The 19,392-nt window shown below is 40.8% G+C and overlaps 1 protein-coding gene across 1 annotated transcript in view; it reads left to right on the plus strand.

Moving 5' to 3' along the window:
* The window catches only part of TANC1 (tetratricopeptide repeat, ankyrin repeat and coiled-coil containing 1), a 152,315-nt gene that overhangs the window by 34,228 nt on the left and 98,695 nt on the right, over nucleotides 1–19,392 (plus strand). Inside the window, exon 4 of the mRNA XM_065413377.1 lies at nucleotides 13,724–13,828. Within this exon, the coding sequence (XP_065269449.1) occupies nucleotides 13,724–13,828 (105 nt within the window). The remainder of the gene's footprint in view (nucleotides 1–13,723; nucleotides 13,829–19,392) is intronic.

The following is a 19,392-nucleotide window of genomic DNA, read 5'->3' on the forward strand; positions in this document are numbered from 1 at the left end:
GGCCCATCAGTGACTGCCAGTAGCAAAAATCTCCAACAGTTGGAGGCAGGACACTAGATGTAGAGGGCTCTGAGAATACTACAGAGAATACTTTTCCAGGTATCTACCTAATGGGTCTTGCCACATGCTCAGGGTCTAATGATCGCCATATTTGCGGTGAGGAAGGAATTTTCTCCTGGGTCAGATTGGCAGAGACCCTGGGAGTTTTTCACCTTAGCATGTTGTTTAATGTACTACTGGAAGGTACTTGAATACCATTGTGACGAAGGCGGAATAAAAACCTATACAGAAAGTACTGGAATTTAAAGCTGAATTTGCCAGCAAGTATTTAGACTGCAGCTCCAACTAAATGAGGTCTACTAATCAGGCTAAACCATGTTGAAAGAGTGTTCGGGTATATGCAGGGGCTGTTTAAAAACACACACACTGAAAAATAACCTGGTTCCTTAGCACTCTTTGAGCCCCAGTATACACAGGCTTCTTGGGGTGAGGCAAAGGAAATATGTTTTTTTAACAAGTTCACTTCTAAGGGTACGTCTTCACTACCCGCCATATCGGCGGGTAGCAATAGATTTATCCGGGATCGATATATCGCGTCTCGTTAAGACGCGATATACTGATCCCCGAACGCGCTCACCGTCGACTCCGGAACTCCACCAGAGCGAGCGGCGTTAGCGCAGTCGACGGGGGAGCCGCGGCCGTCGATCCCGCGCCATCTGGACCCCAGGTAATTCGATCCAAGATACTTCGACTTCAGCTACGCTATTTGCTTAGCTGAAGTTGCGTATCTTGGATCGATCCCCCCCCCCCCCCACGTGTAGACCAGCCCTAAGGCTTGTATATACAGAAACAAGCCTCTCTCTCTCTCTCTCTCTCTCTCTCTCTCTCTCTCTCTCTCTCTCTCTGTTTATTTAATATCAGACACTGTTATAAAACATATAGTGTATCAAGCAGCTAAGTACATGATGTTCCTTTTTTTCTTTTCTTTTTTTCCTTCTTCACTATGGAAGACTATATTATCCTTTTTGATGGGCATGTGGAAATCCTATTAGTGTTAAGCATACATCAAGAGGAGAATATACACTGACATCTATTAGTGAAACAGTATGCCTGTCTTTGGTGTGCTTTTCTAATCTTGGTATTAGATTTGATTTGTGTGTACTTTGGGGTTACACTAAGGTCACTAGTACAGTAGCTACAACAGGGTTTTTAGTTGTTTTTGTTTTAATATTTGTGGGTATGAACTTAGAGCTTGTGAAAGATTCTGCATTGAGAACCATGGGGGTAAAGACCTCTTCTCTTCCCCACCCCGCAAAAGGCAGAGCACAGGACATGGCAGGGTAAGTTTCTTAATACTGTGCCTCATCCCTAATTTGGAGGTTTGAAACTGCATTAGTACCAATTATGTCCTTTTGTGATGAGATGACATGCTGGGAACTGGATTGAGATCAAAGTCATTTCACCTAAGGCACGAAATAGTCAGCAGGTGGGAATAATGTTCATTCACTAGACTTGGGCAGGAACTTGGATATGAAAAACTAATTTCCATAGTTTAGAAAGTGCATTGTTAGGGGACCAGCATGTTTCCTCCACAATGGGGAAGTCTTCCACTGTATGGAGAACACTAAGTCAGTGTTTCTTAAGCTGTAGTCTACAAACCACCAGTGGTCCACTGAGCACTTGTGGATCATGTAGGGCTGGCTGCTGTACTTCTCTCTTACATCTGCTGCTTTAAATATCCAGACTCACTGACCTATGTGGTATTCTCCTGTCTATGAAATGAGTATGGTCTCAATAAAAAGCCTGGACTCCTACCTTTCAGCTGCTTCTATAGGAGGACCAAGTGTAGCAGCATCCTCTGGGGAATACTGTAGCCAGGGCTAAGATTGAGCCAGTACATGGGCTTTATGGCATACTAGTATCTCTCTGAAACTACTGTATTTTTCTTCAGAATCTCAGTTTTTATTTTTGAAAAAGTGGCTGTTATGGTTGCAAAGAAACCTGAAAAATATGAACAGTGTGTACTTGATGCAGAGATGTTTATTGGTCAAGGCACACAGCTCTGAAATGTATGATTATGTCCTCATTCATCTTAATGTGATGTTAACTCAGATTCCCAGACATGATAACTTAAATACTAATACCGTTAACTATTTTATTCCTCGTGTAAGAAAGGAAAGGCTTGATTACAGATCTCCACTATTTGCTGTGTCTGAGGTCTCGTTTTGGTGTCACAAGTGGGTGTTTGGAGATAGCTCCACTTTTTTTTTTTTTTTTTGACCTTCAGTCAAGAAAGCCAAGCCTATGGAGCTTCATAGAGTCCCTGAGCATATCCAAGACCTGTCAAAGAGGAGCCAGTGTCGCTCAGAAAGCTTGCAGAATCATATTTTGAATATCTGTAAAAGATATTGTGATCGGCATCTCATTTTGGTTAATCACATGGGTTGACCTTAGTTAGTGAGCAGAGCCTGGTGAACATCACCACCTTTTTTCCTTCCTCCCTCCCAGTTCAACCCCAGATTGCAGTCATAAGAGGAGGGGACAGAGGAACCCATAGCTTAAGTCGGAAAAGAGCCAAGAATTGCTGGTGGAACTGAAGTTCGTGGTTCATTTTGAATCAGGAGCTTCCTTAATGCAGTACTTGAGAGAGGAGGTTGGCAAAAGAACGGCGGGAGCAAGGGCAGGGAGGAGCCTGTGTGAGGAAATGAAATGATAAAAGATGGGGAGGTGAATCTATTTTGTAAAGAAAATTTAACATTAACGACATAAACATTAAATTATGTGCAGGTACACAAAGTAATATAATCTTCAAAGGGATGATATGGAATTATGTATTGAATAATAATTGGGAAGGGAAATAGGGATTCAAGTGCATTTTGATTGGATGAGTAGATTACTGGCGAGGTTATCGGACTTCACTATAGAGCGGATCAGAATGGTAGATGGGCCATCATTGATATCTTGGACTTTTCTTTGGCCAGTTCCTCATACTGCAGTGATGATAGTGCTCCAAGCTTGAACTCGGGAAAAGCCAATTAATGTCTTTAAAGACATTAAACAAATGCAGTTCACCTTTCAGGAGGAGCAAATCTCCTCCTGTCACCCCATTACATGTAAAATGAAAATTTTGTTTGAGCAGTAGGTGCTGAAAGTTGTAACAAAGAAGACTAAGAGGACCGTTCCACACACGTCAGAGGTGAGCTATCTGTTTTAGGCCCCAGTCCTGTATGTATTTCCTCACATGCTTAACTTTACACATGGGAGCAGTCCCTTCTGGTTACAAGGGGCTGTGGTGTATTTGCAGGATGTTGGGACTATTCATAAATTATATTAATTTTTCTTAAAGGCTGGAAAGGACTGGTGATGGTCTTCTAGTCTGATCTCATTCATGACACAGTCCATAGAACCTCCCCCAGTAATTCCTGCATTAAGCCCATAACTTTTCTTTTAGATATTGCATCTTTTAGAAAGATATCCAGTCTTGATTTAAAGATTTCGAGTGATGGAGAATACACCTTAATCCTAGACATTCATTTTCACTCCTGCCTCCAGGCCTTCCCTGGGATTTGAACTCAAGATCTTTGGCATTGTAAGAGAGCACAAGATCTGTACAGATCACCAGACTATCTCTGTTATTAAATCCAAAGAAGTCTTGCTGATTTTGGGCTGCTGAGATGCCCCACCGGGTATCTTTTAGTGTCAGCGTAACCTGGGAAACTCTGGTGGGTTGGAAAATGGAGCTCATGACAAGGGTGGAGGGTCAGTATTTTATGTATCTCAGGCTTTCAAAGTAAGAAGCTCTGAAAACTCTTATAATTGTCATGAATGCAGCATTAAATGATGCATTCTGGAACATCACAGCTAAGTGGAGCTGGCCAGTGGGGAATTTGCAGAATGTTTGTTAGATCTCAGTGCCCAATACTTTTCTTATCATGATTGGTTGCAATATTCAACACGGTACTTGAGTAAACAGAATTTTCATTTTACATTTACGATTCACTTTTGAATGGTTTATCTTTGAGCCTCAATTAAACTCTGCTAATGTGTCCCTTTCTAGAGTAGTATACTAAAGTTTATTACCATTTGCCGCTCTTCCCTGTAGTAATTCATTGTATCTGTTCGGGGCTGTAAGCATTGCTAGTCAGTTTAAATTGGCTAAAGAAAAAAGTTATTTCAACGAGTCCCAACTGCTCTGCAGCTGAAAAGTGAGATCAAGATGTTAAAATATACTCTAATGATATTTCAATTCTGAATTGTCACTTGACAGGTTCTTGCTTATTAATCTGGTTCTGATTAGAATGTTTGCTCATTGTTTTTCTGCTTTGCTCTATCTAATTATAGTGCTATTTGCAGTTGAGAGTTGAATTACTGTCTTCCGAAAGGAAGTGGTTATGTTTCTGAGGAATGCATTTTGAGTTGCTTCCATATCACAATTTTTAAAGTGTTGAAATAGCACCCTCTGGTGGTAATTTATAACTAAATATTTTATTTATTTTTTTTACTTATAAAATTTACTCACATACTCCTTGGGCACAAACAGATTTATTTTTAATTACTAAATTAATTTTCCAATCCATAAACTCCTGGATCGCAGATTAGGATGTAAATATATTCAACAATTTCCACCCCGAGTGGAAGTCTGAAAGAAGAGGCCATATCATGAAAGTCTGCAGGACACTGTCTGCAGTTGTGGAATGAAACGCTCCTTCCAGAGCATCCAGTTTGCAGGCCCTAATCACTGAAATCTAGACGTCCCATCCGATCTCAATTGTTGCATCATAGACAGAAAGATGGTCTCTCACTGGACCAGTACCCAAATGGTAAAGGGTTTGTGTTTCTTTAAGAGCAGTTTCAAAACCTTGAATTACACCTGGAAATCAAAAAGAAGTCAACATAGTCTTCAGGGAATTAGTGTAATATGGTCCCTGATGCTGATGCTGCCATGCAGGTGAGCAGGATCATTCTGCATAAAATGCAGATTGAGTGGTCTTCAATGGCAGCCCCATTGATTACATTACAATAACCAAAGCAGAAGGTCACAAAGGCATACATAACTGTGGCAAAGTCCATATCTAAAAGCAATGATTACATTTGGCTTTTCAGATATGCATTAAAAATATAGGTGCCCCCCGAGAACCGAGGAGTAGTTAGGGACCTACAAGCATTCCTAAATTGTGTGCCTCTTTGCCTAAGGGTGGGCAGAGAAGTAGACAGCGCATGCACCACTCCTGCAAACTCTTGTTCTGATAGGCTCATTTGTCATCAGAGTAGCATCTCCTGCCACAGTAAAAGGAGTCAAGAGACTGGAAAACTTGAAATACAATCTAAGCTAAACGAAAACAGATTTTTACTCTGAAAGAAACTACTGAAATTATCAGTATTGTGTGGCGTTTAATAACCTTTCAATACAAATACTCATCAACTTTCATTCAAGCATTTCACAGCACATTACGAGCATGAATTAAGCCCTCTGAGGGTAGGTGAATAATTATCCCTATTTCACAAATAGGGGAACTGGCGCAGAAAGAGGATAAGGTGTGTCAGCAAGGCAATGGCAGAATCTAAGCATGCTGCCTGGGTGTGTGGTTTTTTTGTTCATTTGTTTTTTATTCAGATCACAAGACATTATGGCCTAGTTTAAATTTAAAGGGTCACTTTCAAGGACTGAGGGTCTATAGGATTTTTTTAAATATAACTCAATAGCAGAAATGTTTTCCTTTCTTTAAAAACAAAAGTTTTTTAAAAATTTAAACATTTCCTGGCAGTGTCCCTAAGTTATACATTGCAGCATTTTAATCGGACCTGAGAACTAAAAAGTGAAACTGACCAGTGTGCTTATTTCACTTCAAATATTCCTCTCAGTGGCCGGGGAGGGGGAGGTGAGGGGGAGAGGAACAGTAAAAATTTTGAATGAAAACTCGTCATTGAAACTAAAAAAAAGAGTAAATTAATCTAAAATAGTGGTACAGTGTAGGTAGAGTTAAAAATCAGTTTTCCCCTTCTGGGAAATAGCTTGAGAATTTTTTAAGGAGCAAGTCCCCCTGTCTGCTTACTCTCTTCTCCTCTCCCTTCCCAAGGTTTCCCCCCACCCTGAAACTCTAGATATTGTAAACTTTATGTCCATGGGAGAAAAGGAAAACCAGTCTGATATGGAAGACAGACAGCCTGTTTGTCTGTCTATCAATATTGATCATTTAGAAAATAGGGGAAGAAAAATAACATGTATGTCCGTAATAGTTTCTTACAGGGCAGGATGTGAAAACAGATCAGAAAATCTTTATACTGGTAAGAGACAGAGCAAGAGAGTGGTAATGACATGATTTCATTTAGCCTGTTGACTGGGTTAACTGATTTTAAATCGTTGAAGAAGGGTCTAGTGTTAAGGAAAGTCATCGTTCCAGAACATACTCTAGTGAGAAACCAACAGATAAAAAACCATTCATAGTCATATCTTAAAAGGTAGAAGTAATGCAGTTCCTGCCAATGCAAGGTAACAGTTTTAAATCTAGTCTGGACGAAACCCTAGAAAAATTCAAAGTAATGAGGTTTCCATCATGTCCCATGGGAGTTATTCCACAGCTTACATTTTCCTTATCTTGATTTCATGTCATTACTTCTGGGTAAACCCCATATATCCTCTCCACTCATAGGGTCTCTATTCTTCTCAGTCATTTTGGCTATATTTTGGCTGCACCTGTACAGGTGGGTGGAGTAGTTACAGGCAGTTTGCACTTTTTGTGCATCTGCACAATGCACAGCCAGAATCATAGAATCATAGAATATCAGGGTTGGAAGGGACCTCAGGAGGTCATCTAGTCCAACCGCCTGCTCAAAGCAGGACCAATTCCCAACTAAATCATCCCAGCCAGGGCTTTGTCAAGCCGGGCCTTAAAAACCTCCAAGGAAGGAGATTCCACCACCTCCCTAGGTAACGCATTCCAGTGCTTCACCACTCTCCTAGTGAAATAGTGTTTCCTAATATCCAACCTAGACCTCCCCCACTGCAACTTGAGACCATTGCTCCTTGTTCTGTCATCTGCCACCATTGAGAACAGCCGAGTTCCATCCTCTTTGGAACCCCCCTTCAGGTAGTTGAAGGCTGCTATCAAATCCCCCCTCATTCTTCTCTTTTGGAGACTAAACAATCCCAGTTCCCTCAGCCTCTCCTCATAAGTCATGCACTCCAGACCCCTAATCATTTTTGTTGCCCTCCGCTGGACTCTTTCCAATTTTTCCACATCCTTCTTGTAGTGTGGGGCCCAAAACTGGACACAGTACTCCAGATGAGGCATCACCAATGTCGAATAAAGGGGAACGATCACGTCCCTCGATCTGCTGGCAATGCCCCTACTTATACAGCCCAAAATGCCGTTAGCCTTCTTGGCAACAAGAGCACACTGTTGACTCATATCCAGCTTCTCGTCCACTGTAACCCCTAGGTCCTTTTCTGCAGAACTGCTGCCTAGCCATTCGGTCCCTAGTCTGTAGCAGTGCATGGGAGTCTTCCGTCCTAAGTGCAGGACTCTGCATTTGTCCTTGTTGAACCTCATCAGATTTCTTTTGGCCCAATCCTCTAATTTGTCTAGGTCCCTCTGTATCCTATCCCCACCCTCCAGCGTATCTACCACTCCTCCCAGTTTAGTGTCATCGGCAAACTTGCTGAGGGTGCAGTCCATGCCATCCTCCAGATCATTCATGAAGATATTAAACAAAACCGGCCCCAGGACCGACCCTTGGGGCACTCCGCTTGAAACCGGCTGCCAACTAGACATGGAGCCATTGCTCACTACCCGTTGAGCCCGACGCTCTAGCCAGCTTTCTATCCACCTTACAGTCCATTCATCCAGCCCATACTTCTTTAACTTGGCGGCAAGAATACTAAGCTAATGTACTCAATGATTTTTTTGCCTCTGTCTTCACAAACAAGGTCAGCTCCCAGACTGCTGCACTGGGCAGCACAATATGGGGAGAAGGTGACCAGCCCTCTGTGGAGAAAGAAGTGGAGAAAGAAGTGGTTCGGGACTATTTAGAAAAACTGGACGTGCACAAGTCCATGGGGCCAGATGCGCTGCATCCGAGGGTGCTAAAGGAGTTGGCGGATGAGATTGCAGAGCCATTAGCCATTATTTTTGAAAACTCATGGCGATCGGGGGAGGTTCCGGATGACTGGGAAAAGGTTAATGTAGTGCCCATCTTTTAAAAAGGGAAGGAGGAGGATCAGGGGAACTACAGGCCAGTCAGCCTCCCCTCAGTCCCTGGAAAAATCATGGAGCAGGTCCTGAAGGAATCAATTCTGATGCACTTAGAGGAGAGGGAAGTGATCAGGAACAGTCACCAAGGGCAAGTCATGCCTGACTAAATTAATTGCCTTCTATGGTGAGATAAGTGGCTCTGTGGATGAGGGGAAAGAAGTGGACGTGTTATTCCTTGACTTTAGCAAATTTTTGATACGGTCTCCCACAGTATTCTTGCCGGCAAGTTAAAGAAGTATGGGCTGGATGAATGGACTATAAGGTGGATAGAAATCTGGCTAGATCGTCGGGCTCAACAGGTAGTGATCAATGGCTCCATGTCTAGTTGGCAGCCGGTATCAAGCGGAGTGCCCCAAGGGTCGGTCCTGGGGCCGGTTTTGTTCAATATCTTCATGAATGATCTGGAGGATGGCATGGACTGCACCCTCAGCAAGTTTGCCGATGACACTAAACTGGGAGGAGTGGTAGATACGCTGGAGGGTGGGGATAGGATACAGAGGGACCTAGACAAATTAGAGGATTGGGCCAAAAGAAATCTGATGAGGTTCAACAAGGACAAATGCAGAGTCCTGCACTTAGGACGGAAGACTCCCATGCACTGCTACAGACTAGGGACCGAATGGCTAGGCAGCAGTTCTGCAGAAAAGGACCTAGGGGTTACAGTGGACGAGAAGCTGGATATGAGTCAACAGTGTGCCCTTGTTGCCAAGTAGGCTAACGGCATTTTGGGCTGTATAAGTAGGGGCATTTCCAGCAGATCGAGGGACGTGATCATTCCCCTCTATTCGGCATTGGTGAGGCCTCATCTGGAGTACTGTGTCCAGTTTTGGCTGGCTAGGCTGCATGAAAGCCTTGGCAAGTATTTTGTATGTTTGTTCTGTATTAATTTTGGGTTAAATGAAATGGAGAATAGCACCCAGGAAATACTCTTATTCCTCTTGAGACTTTTGTTTTTCAAAACAAAAGCTGGTGTAAGTTTGAATATGATTCAGGGAACACATTCTATAGCATAAAGAACAGGAGTACTTGTGGCACCTTAGAGACTAACAGATTTATTTGAGCATAAGCTTTCATGGGCTACAGCCCACTTCTTCGGATGCATAGAATGGAACATATATTGAGGAGATATATATACACATACAAAGAGTATGAAAAGGTGGGAGTTGTCTTACCAACTCTGAGAGGCCAATTAAGTAAGAGAAAAAACTTTTGAAGTGATAATCAAGATAGCCCAGTACAGACAGTTTGATAAGAAGTGTGAGAATACTTACCTGGGGAGATAGATTCAATGTTTATAATGGCTCAGCCATTCCCAGTCTCTATTCAAGCCTAAGCTGATTGTATCTAGTTTGCATATCAATTGAAGTTCAGCAGTTTCTCGCTGGAGTCTGTTTTTGAAGCTTTTCTGTTGCAAAATTGCCACCCTCAGGTCTGTTACTGCGTGACCAGACAGGTTAAAGTGTTCTCCTACTGGTTAAACACTCTTTTTTTTCTTTTAATTGTAGCTTTAATTTGGGTTATAAATGATGTATGTAACTTCGAAGCAAATCTTGTTTCATTTTGGCATACCGAGAGTATTTTGATAAATTTATTGAAAAGCTGACAACACTTTTTTAACTTAAATATTTGTATTTCATTAGTACCCGGTACTTCAAATCAGGACTGAAACCCTGATAGGCACTGTACAGACATATATGATGACATAGTCTCTGTCCCACTAAACTTAGTCTAAATAATAATGGTGTAGATAGGATTTACTGGGAAACCAATAGGTGGACGTGACTCGGGGTGTTTATCGTTTTTATTGTTGACTCTTTGCTTGTGTGCATTTCAGAAGCAGAGAGTATGCAAGAGAGATCTGAATGAAGAGCAAAGGTGATAACTTGGTGAACTGAAATAGGAAGGCCATCTATGCATGGTGGGATTCAACAGAAAAAAGCATGTTAGACAGTTGTTGGAGAAATTTGAGTTACTTTTACATCTCCCAGAGGAAGTGGCTGAGCAGTCCTCTCCATTCTCTTAATTCAAATTGCACATTGCAATTAAATAGGTGCCTGTAAACCATGTGATATTATTAGACTATTCCTAACTTCATTATCTATCCACAAAAGTGCCTCACAAAATGCAGTCAATGTGTGAAAGTATTTTGGATTGGCCTAGATCAGTCATAAAAGTAGCTTTTAATAGAAGTTGTAAAAGCATATTAAACAGAGCAACTGAAATGAGGAATATGTTACAAGATCACAATGCTGAGTTTCTCTCTTACTATAAGCTCTTTGTTAGCTACAAGGATGGCTAAAATATACCCTATAGAATTTTAGTCTGTTTTATCTTACAATTATATGAACATAAATTAGTATATAAACTGTGTTTAAACACAATTTTGAAATTTCCTAAAAGGCTAGGGAAAAATTCTACTAGTCTGAAAGATAGTGGGCATAGAGGCCCAATTCTGCCAATCTTACTCATAATGAGTAGTACCGTACTCTGAATAAGATACTACTTAATATGAGAAAAGTGGCAGAATCTGGTCCATAATCTCCCCATCTGCAAAGTTTATATGAAGAAAAGAATTGGTATAGATATAAATGATTGTTTGTTTTTAAAAAGTGGAATGTTTTCAAGGCAGAGTCTTCTTTATTTGCTTTTGTTGTTACTGTGGTCTAATGTAGGTATTTCAAAAATAAGAATAAACAATTATGCAACCATTTCACCTTGGCCAGACTTCCAAGAAAGCAAAAATTTTTGTCAATGTCCATTATGGCAGTGTGGGATTGCACAGAACCTGAGACTGTGTTTGTCTAACTCCATAACACAACTGGCGGCTAATATCCAGGGAGGAAGGGAAAATTTAATTACTTAGGCAATCAGTTCTATCAGAGTCCTCCCCCAGACCCAGTAAATTGGACTCCTCTGACTGAAGCAGTATAGCACCCCGTCATGGCTCAAGTGGGAATATAGGAGGAGAATTTTGATTGTTTTTAGTATCTTGACTTTGCACTGGTATATATGCCAATACTCCCCGCCACTCCCCTGCCCCAGAATGTCCTGGGTTTCCAATATAATGTTTATAAATCTGTGTTTTGTTCATAAATCTGTGTTTTGTTCAGTTTTCCCCCTTAAGTATCTGTAATATATTTGCCACCTTAACTAAAGCTTCACAAAATTTTCTCTCTGGGGATATATAAATATAAGGCAGATGCTCACTCCAATTCTGCAACATGTTGTGTTCAGGTACAGTAGTCTGCCTGCCTGTGCTATCTATTGGACTATTAGGACAAGAATTTCAATCCTTCAATTTCCTGTGTAGTGCATACTGTAGATAATGGAAAGGTGACTTGCATAATCTCTACATGTTATACTGCTGCTATAGGCTAGTGCAGGGGTGGGCAAACTTTTTGGCCCGAGGGCCACATCGGGGTTGCGAAATGGTATGGAGGGCCGGGTAGGGAAGGCTGTGCCTCCCCAAACAGCCTGCTCCCCGCCACCTATCCGCCCCCTCCACTTCCCTCCCCCTGGCTGCCCCCCTCAGAACCTCTGACCCATCCAATCCCCCCTGCTCCTTGTCCCCTGACCACCCCCTCCTGGGACCCCACACCCCTGACCGCCCCCAGGACCCCACCCCATCTAACCCCCCCTCCCTGTCCCCTAACCGCCCTCTCCTGGGACCCCCTGCCCCTAACCGCCCCCCCCCCCCGAACTCCCCCCCCATCCACTCCCCAGCCCTTGAACTCAGGACTCAGAGGAGGAGCAGGGGCTCAGGAGGAGCAGGGGCAGCTGCGCAGACGGAGAGAAGCAGCGGTTTCCCCTTCAAAGCGCCACTTCTCTCTGGCCGGCTGCGTGGACGCCCGGTGCTCCTCCTGATTCCTCCGGCCGCATTCCCCATACTCCTGCCACCTGCCTGCTTCCCTACCCCCGCAGTGCAGCCCCTCCCCCCCGCTGGGGGTGCGCTGGTGCTGAGCTGCCCGAGTGCCCGGCCCTGGGGCCCCCTGTTGTTTGGGGGCCCTGTGCCAGGGCACCCTGTGTTCACCCCTGAGCCGCGCCGCCCGGCCAGAGCCAGCCGCGCTGCCAGCACGGTAAGCTGAGGCTGCGGGGGAGGGGGAACAGCAGGGGTGGGGCCGGGGGCTCAGGGGCCGGGCAGGACGGTCCCACGGACCGTAGTTTGCCCACCTTTGGGCTAGTGAGTTGAGAATGGAGTTCCAAAGTTAGCTTTGAATTTTGTCCTGTTGGAGGTGTAGGTCAAACTTGTTAAATTTTTGCTACAAAACAAATATATTTTAATAGTTCTAATCTGCCTGTCATTCTTAATGAATTTAAAATAGAAGTTAAATCATTCACTGTAAAATTAGTGTGCTAAGCATTATAATTACAATAAATGTAAAATACATTAATCTGGAACAATTTTCTTCACAGAAGAAGAACAAATTTATTTTAACTAATGAAAACTCAGAATAGATATTTTTATAATGGTGTTTTCTGTACAAGTGCACATGAACTTAAAATGTTAAGGGCTAAATAGATGGAGTTAATTTATGTTGGTTTATTACTATTATTCTACTTTTAGTCAACCCTTAGATGGCAGCATTGTTCTCATTGTGTTGATATTTTTCTGACCAGAAAGTCTGTTGTTCATCTAATGTTTCCTGTAATTGTTAAACCTCATTTAGCAAAGTATACTCTCATTAATTATTTAAGAAAGAAAACATAAAACTAAGTGAGCATGCTTTAGGTATCAATTTAATTCAAAATTTTTGTTCTGTGTTTTTTTTTATGATAGTAAAAGGTAGCTTAAAAATACCTGGTACAGATTGACTTAATTTTTAAGCATGAGCTGGGAAAGCTGATGTCTTTATAAATGAGAAACAGTTGGTTGACAAGAAGATATTTTTCTCCCTCAATCTCACCTTCCCCTTGCAATCAGACTGTGCAGATTTGATTGGATAAAATACCCAGTAATATAAAGTTGCTGGACTGAAGTATTCTGAGTGTTAGTGTTGCAAGTTGTCTGCTTGTAATCCTTGTCTCCTAGCTTCAGAGATATTAGAGTGATCTTTATACTGAGTTGGAAAATTTAAATTCTGAATAGAGGAATCCAACTAACAGCTGTCTGGATTCGAATATGTCTAAGTCACCCTTTTTTTACATACACTGGACGCTGCTTCAGGAGTGTCACAGCAAGCAAATTGCTTTTGTTTTCCACCAGAGTTTACATTCCAAAAAGTGAGCGTAACTCAAGTTTTTCTTTCTTACAATGGACTGTAAGAGAGGAAGTGCAGCAGTTCACTGGTCTTTATTGTAGTAGCTGTGTGTGTGTGTGTGTGTGTGTGTGTGTGTGTGTGTGTGTGTGTGTGTGTGTGTGTAGTAGGTCGTCCTTTAGGTTTATTTAGATCTCTAAGGATACACACTGTTCATTCTGAAACGTGCTTTCCATCTGGAAAAAATTAGACGCACTAAATTTTTTCCCGCTGCAGGTCCGATCAGGAAGCCCAAGTACGTGGAAAGTCCCAGAGTGCCAGGAGATGCGGTGGTTGTTCCATCGAGAAAAGTATCAGAGCCAACAGAACCCAATCAAAATGGTAAGAATGTATTTTCAGTGCTCTTTTATTTTATTTAATGGCTAGCTTTTCATTTCAAAGGGAGCTGGGCTATGCAATCATGGGACTTGAGTCTCTCTTGTAAGAATGTTTTGCACAATTAAATGCATTTGTAGTAGGGAGGAAGAGGTTTCCTGAGAAGATTGTGATCTTTCTAAAGTCTAAACTCTTGGACCTATGTACCTGGTGAAGACAAAATTTGAATATGAGGGTTGTGGGTCACTTCTTATGCTAGAGGACTGCTTGAATTTTTCTGAAATGTTTTTTCCAAAAAGTTGATTCAATGTGTGTAGTTTTATATTGAATACAATACTGCTGTTAAAAAGTTCAGTGAAAGCTTGCTAAACAGTAGGGTAATATCAACAGATTTCTGTGTTGGCAAAGCTGGTAACAGCTACCCCCCTCAAGTTAATTGGTATTCCTGAAAAGTTTCAAGTTCATTAAATTTGACCAGCACATAACAAAGTGTAGTTTCGATGAATGTCATAGAGCAAAATGACACTCAAGTCAGTATTTAAGTATATGTACTGTAATGAGCATTTCATATCCATTGTTACATTTTAGATCAATTTACAGCATAACTGACCTCATTAAGGTCATTGCATATAATCAATCCAGTTACAGTTGATCAAATCTGTTTTTCTTGTGCTTCAATTTAAAAGGCATTCTTAGGTTTGAAAAGGAATTATTTATTAAAATAATGTTACTAATATTTATTATATTTTTATTCAATGAAAATAGACTGGTTGGTTATAGTTAGTTTTGCTTTGTGGTTCCATTTCTTATTATTCCAATGCTGCAATGATTGTGGTTGCTGAAACTTCAAAGAAAGTGCTTAAAACCAAGCCAAAAAAAAAAAATTAATGAAACTTTGGTAAAATGTTCTGATCGTTTGTGGGGTTTTTTGTTGTAAACCTACTTTTTGTTAAAAAGATCTTAGTTTTAGTACCCAAATATAACATTTTTCTCTCTCAACATTAAAAACAAAAACACTCTGAATAATTCACCTTTTAACCTATTTATATTTCCAATTTAAATGCACCAGCAAAATTTGCATTGTTATATTTTACTTGTAGTTAAAAATGGAAAAATTGGACACCTTTTTAATGGGCAGGGCATCTCAGTAAATTGGCTTTTGGTTTCAGGTTTTCCTTTTTCTTTTCAATCAACTAATGTGATCAGTCATCAAGCCATCTGACTGACTGACCAGCATATATCCTATTTGGTATAACACAGATAGTATGGGAACACCTTGCCCTTTTCTTACAGCCCCGTTAATAGATTCATAGAATACATTATTCTCCCTCATTTTAAGTGCCGCATCTAACAATAACCCTCCATCTAGCAAAGTAGAGCCACATTCTCTGAGCGCTAGACAGAATCCTTACTAAAGATTAATGCCAAGCTCCCCACCGTCTATGACTGAGCAGTATTTGCTGGGCTGAGGAGTTTAGACTCACTCTTATCTGAGGTATAGCAGCAAATATCACTACCGCTTGACCGCAAGCCTGGAACAAAATACTATTTTTAAAATAATCATGAATCACAGAAGGCAAAGGAACCAAAAGCTCATTATTAGACGCTCTGTTCTAATTGTTCTGGGGAAAAATTAAGGCTCTGAGGGCACTTGCTGTAAGGCCAGTGGAAATTTAACAAAAAGGAATCAGTGTAAATGTGGATTAGTTGTGGTCCAACACAATTAAATGTTAAATGACACTTGATAATAGCCAGTGCATTTTCAAAACCATATGGTATCTTTGAAGTTTCGGTGGGGTTAATTAATTCTGCTTTGTGTAAGCCAAGTATCTACCGTAAATCTGACAAAGGTAGAAATAATTGGAACAGATATAATAATAAATTTGTGTTTAACACAAGTGGAAAAGCAGAATGAAGAAGTTGATTAACAAGAGAACCATTTCTTCTTTTTGTTTGTGTGGTTCTGCTCTGTAAAATGACTTGAAAAGTATTTGGAGGTTACATGTTTCTCTCAGAGAAATGGCTATTCCAACTACCAGAGCTGAAAATTTAATCTGCAGGCTGGCTTCTTTCCTGTCAGTCATCAACACCTATTGCAAAAGTTCTGGAGGCAAAAACCTGCTCTTCTACACCATGGCTTTCAATTCTATTTGAAGAACAAAAAAGAATAGCTTTCGACTCACCCTCCCAGGGCTAACTTCTGTTTGTCACTAAAGCAGCAGCAAATATGACTGAATACAGACAGAGAACAGTTCTTCTTAACATAGTCATTTTTCCTAGTAGAACTTTGCTTAAAATAACTGCAAAAATCACTTTAAACATCAAACTTAAAACATAGCAATTTATATACGTTGTATTGAGATTTACTTGTAAATACATTGACATAGTGGCCAATTAGTTATGTTCCAAGTTACGAGCTGTCACATACTGTATTCAATAGAGTTGTTATCTTGACATATCAAGAAGTAACTTGGAAGATTAATTCGCCACATACTATTTATATGGGAGTTGTCCCTGACCACCATTAGCTCCACCCCTAGTGGGCAACAACAAGGCCCAGTCTGCTTTTCTAAGGGCTTTCACCTATCTGTGACATTTTCACAACTGTATCTTCCAAAGTGGTTAGTGACTAAACCCAGGGAGCATCCCCAGGGCACCTCTCCTTTGTTGGCAGACATCCATTTAAAATTGTGTGTGCGCATCCATGCACGTCCACATCCACCAAATTTTGTACATCAATTCACTACTCAGGTACACTTTTATGCTAGCTCTTTCTTAGCTCTTTCGCAGATCTCCCAGCAAAGTTCTTGACCATAAATACGAAATAGCGCTGCCATGTTCTGTTGTTGTAATTTGGAGAACAGAAACTGCAGGAGTTTTACGGGACCTGGAACCCAAAAACCTGCACTCTCCCAAATCTCAGTTGTAATTGCCAAACAAGACCAACAAGGCCTCACCACAGCTGAAATCTTGTACTCAGTTATATAAAACCAGTCCCTATCAGCACCTCATCTGTAATTACAACATGCAAATTAGCAGAATATAACTGTCTTGAGTTCCTTTTGGTGAATGCAAGATTGACTACAAAAAAAAAACCAACCAGCACCATCCATGAACTGATTTTGGACAAGAGACGTGACCTCTTTTGCCAAGACCTGGTTTAATGCCAGCACCAGCTCTGTTTACACAGGTTAATAAATGCAACACAAAACAAGAAGGATTTCAGAAGAAGCCAAAAGGGAAGGAGAATGGGGTAGGGTAGTAGTTCTGTCCCTTTATAATCTCCTATGCAGCAAACACCCCAACCCAGAAACAAAGTCCATTTGTATGTATTCACATGGGTATGAAGTGAAAGAGAAGAAGAATTTAGGGCTCCTAATGGTTTACAGGCCTCTAGGTGAAGACTCCTGCCAGTTTCCTAGAGGAACTATTAGCCTTCAATATACCATTGGAAACACCTGATTCGGCTTCTTGACAACATACACATAAATGTATTTAGGGTATTCTCACTGTTAATCTTCTTGTCCCACATAGAAACGATGTATTTCATACAAGACACACACCCCCTCCCCCCCAGCCTGAAATCCAGTGTGGGGCAAAGCCTCAGGGTCCAGCTGGACTGTTTGCTAATCTTGTATGACAGATAGCAACAGTATCAATTCTTTGAGTCCTTTTTTCTAAGATGAGGCTCTAGTAACAGAGATCTGTGCAGTTGTCACCCCAGACTGCATTACAGCAGTTCACGTGTTTGGGGCTCAGCTCACTTTTCTTGCCAATTCAAGGCCCTGATCCTGATTTCTTTTCATAGCTATCTGTGGGCCAGGACACAACTGCCTGAGCAAGCTCATCTCCATCTGTTGTCCCAAGAAAACAGGAATGATGCAGCTACAAAACCAAGCACAAAGGTGTGAGAGCTGAAGTTAGAGAGGTAGAGGGGGTTTATTTAGAATGAGCTTCCAGATGAGAGTATTTTGGCTACTTTTAGGGCAAACTTTCCTTTAAGATAAAACTCTTATCACAATAAATACCGGGCTTTATATTAAAAGAAACCAAAATCAAACACTCAGGAAAAATACTCCCGAAAGATTTTCCTAAAACCTGGAAAGGGTGAAGAACAGAAGTCCTACCATGGACCCAACAATGCAGATGTAATTTACCTGTGCAGCTTTTAGATATGCTGAAGGTCATGGGTTCTATAGAAACTAGAGATGGTCAAAAAAGGGCTCCTCGCCCCCTGGAAAACGTACACCAAAACTAATTCCCTGTTTTTATTGAAACTTTCCATGAAAATTGTCAACTTTTTGGTGAAATATCAAAAACCAAAATGTTTCAGATAATTTTTTTTTGCATTTCAAGCCTTTGGATTTTTTTAAACAAAATATCAAAAATTTCTACAGAAAGCAGACACTTTTCATGAATACATTTGTTTAGCCAACCCTCCAGATGTCTGTTTAAAACCAAACATTTTTTTAATGGAAAATTTTCAACCAGCCCTAAAAGAAACTCAAAGATTTCAATTCCTGGCTTCTCTCAGCAGATAAGAAGGCTGCCAGTTGTTGTGGTCATTTGTGGTGTATTATGGGCACATGTTTGTTGGGAAAGGGACAGAAACTGCAACCCCTTTACAAGTAAAAAAAAACTATTACTATTTTGTTACTTTGTGGTGCCTCCCTAAATTTAATAGTGTCTATGAAAAGCAAAATACTCATCTTTAGAATGGATTTGTTGAGGTTTATACATTAGAGGTTGTAATACTGAAAATAGCTTGACAGTGTCCACCTAATGCCTTCTGTTAATTGGCATGGTTAAAGTTCATTTACCTTTTTAATTGAAACTTGGCTTTCCTGTCAGAAATGTCATTACTGTATAATATTCAACAGCTATAAATTTGAGAGGAAAGCACAGCTTATACTCCAGCTGCATATAGAATAGAAATGAAATTGAAAAAACTCTACATTTTGCCATTCAAATCATACTAAACACATATATGTGAAAATCCAAAGAATAATGTGTGATGACAACTCTTGCTGTTATCTTAGTTACAGAAAAATGGTATCCTAATGGTGTTCACCTTACAGATATCCTCTTCCCAATATCATTAGGGGAGAGTTAAATACTTTTAACATACTTAGATAATTCATCATGAAGCTTTAAATGAACTGAAACAACTACAAGAAATATATACATTAGAAACAAACCGGTGTGTAATCAGTTGAAGGAAGTTAGACTGGTAAAGTACTGCTGTTCGGGGACTGGATGGTTCAATGCAGCTCAAGACAAATAAAGTAAAATGTAGTTATTGCCTTCTGGGCAAACTGCTGAGCTGCACTTAATGTTGTTGGGTGTTTTGACTGGTGCATCTAATTTGAAGCTGGAAATCAAAACTAACTTTGTGCCGTTTCCCTGTAAATGCCACTGAATGTCAGGTATGTCTTATACTGCAATTTGAGAAGTGTGTGCACTCTTCTCAAAGAGCACATTGAGTTGCAATTGGTGTTGTGAAACTAGAGGAAGAAGATGACAAAGTAGGTCTGGTACCCAAATAATCCATTTCTTCCTTTTGGTAATGT

This window comes from Emys orbicularis, chromosome 11 (genome assembly GCF_028017835.1).
Source record: "Emys orbicularis isolate rEmyOrb1 chromosome 11, rEmyOrb1.hap1, whole genome shotgun sequence".
NCBI classification, from domain to species: Eukaryota; Metazoa; Chordata; order Testudines; family Emydidae; genus Emys; species Emys orbicularis.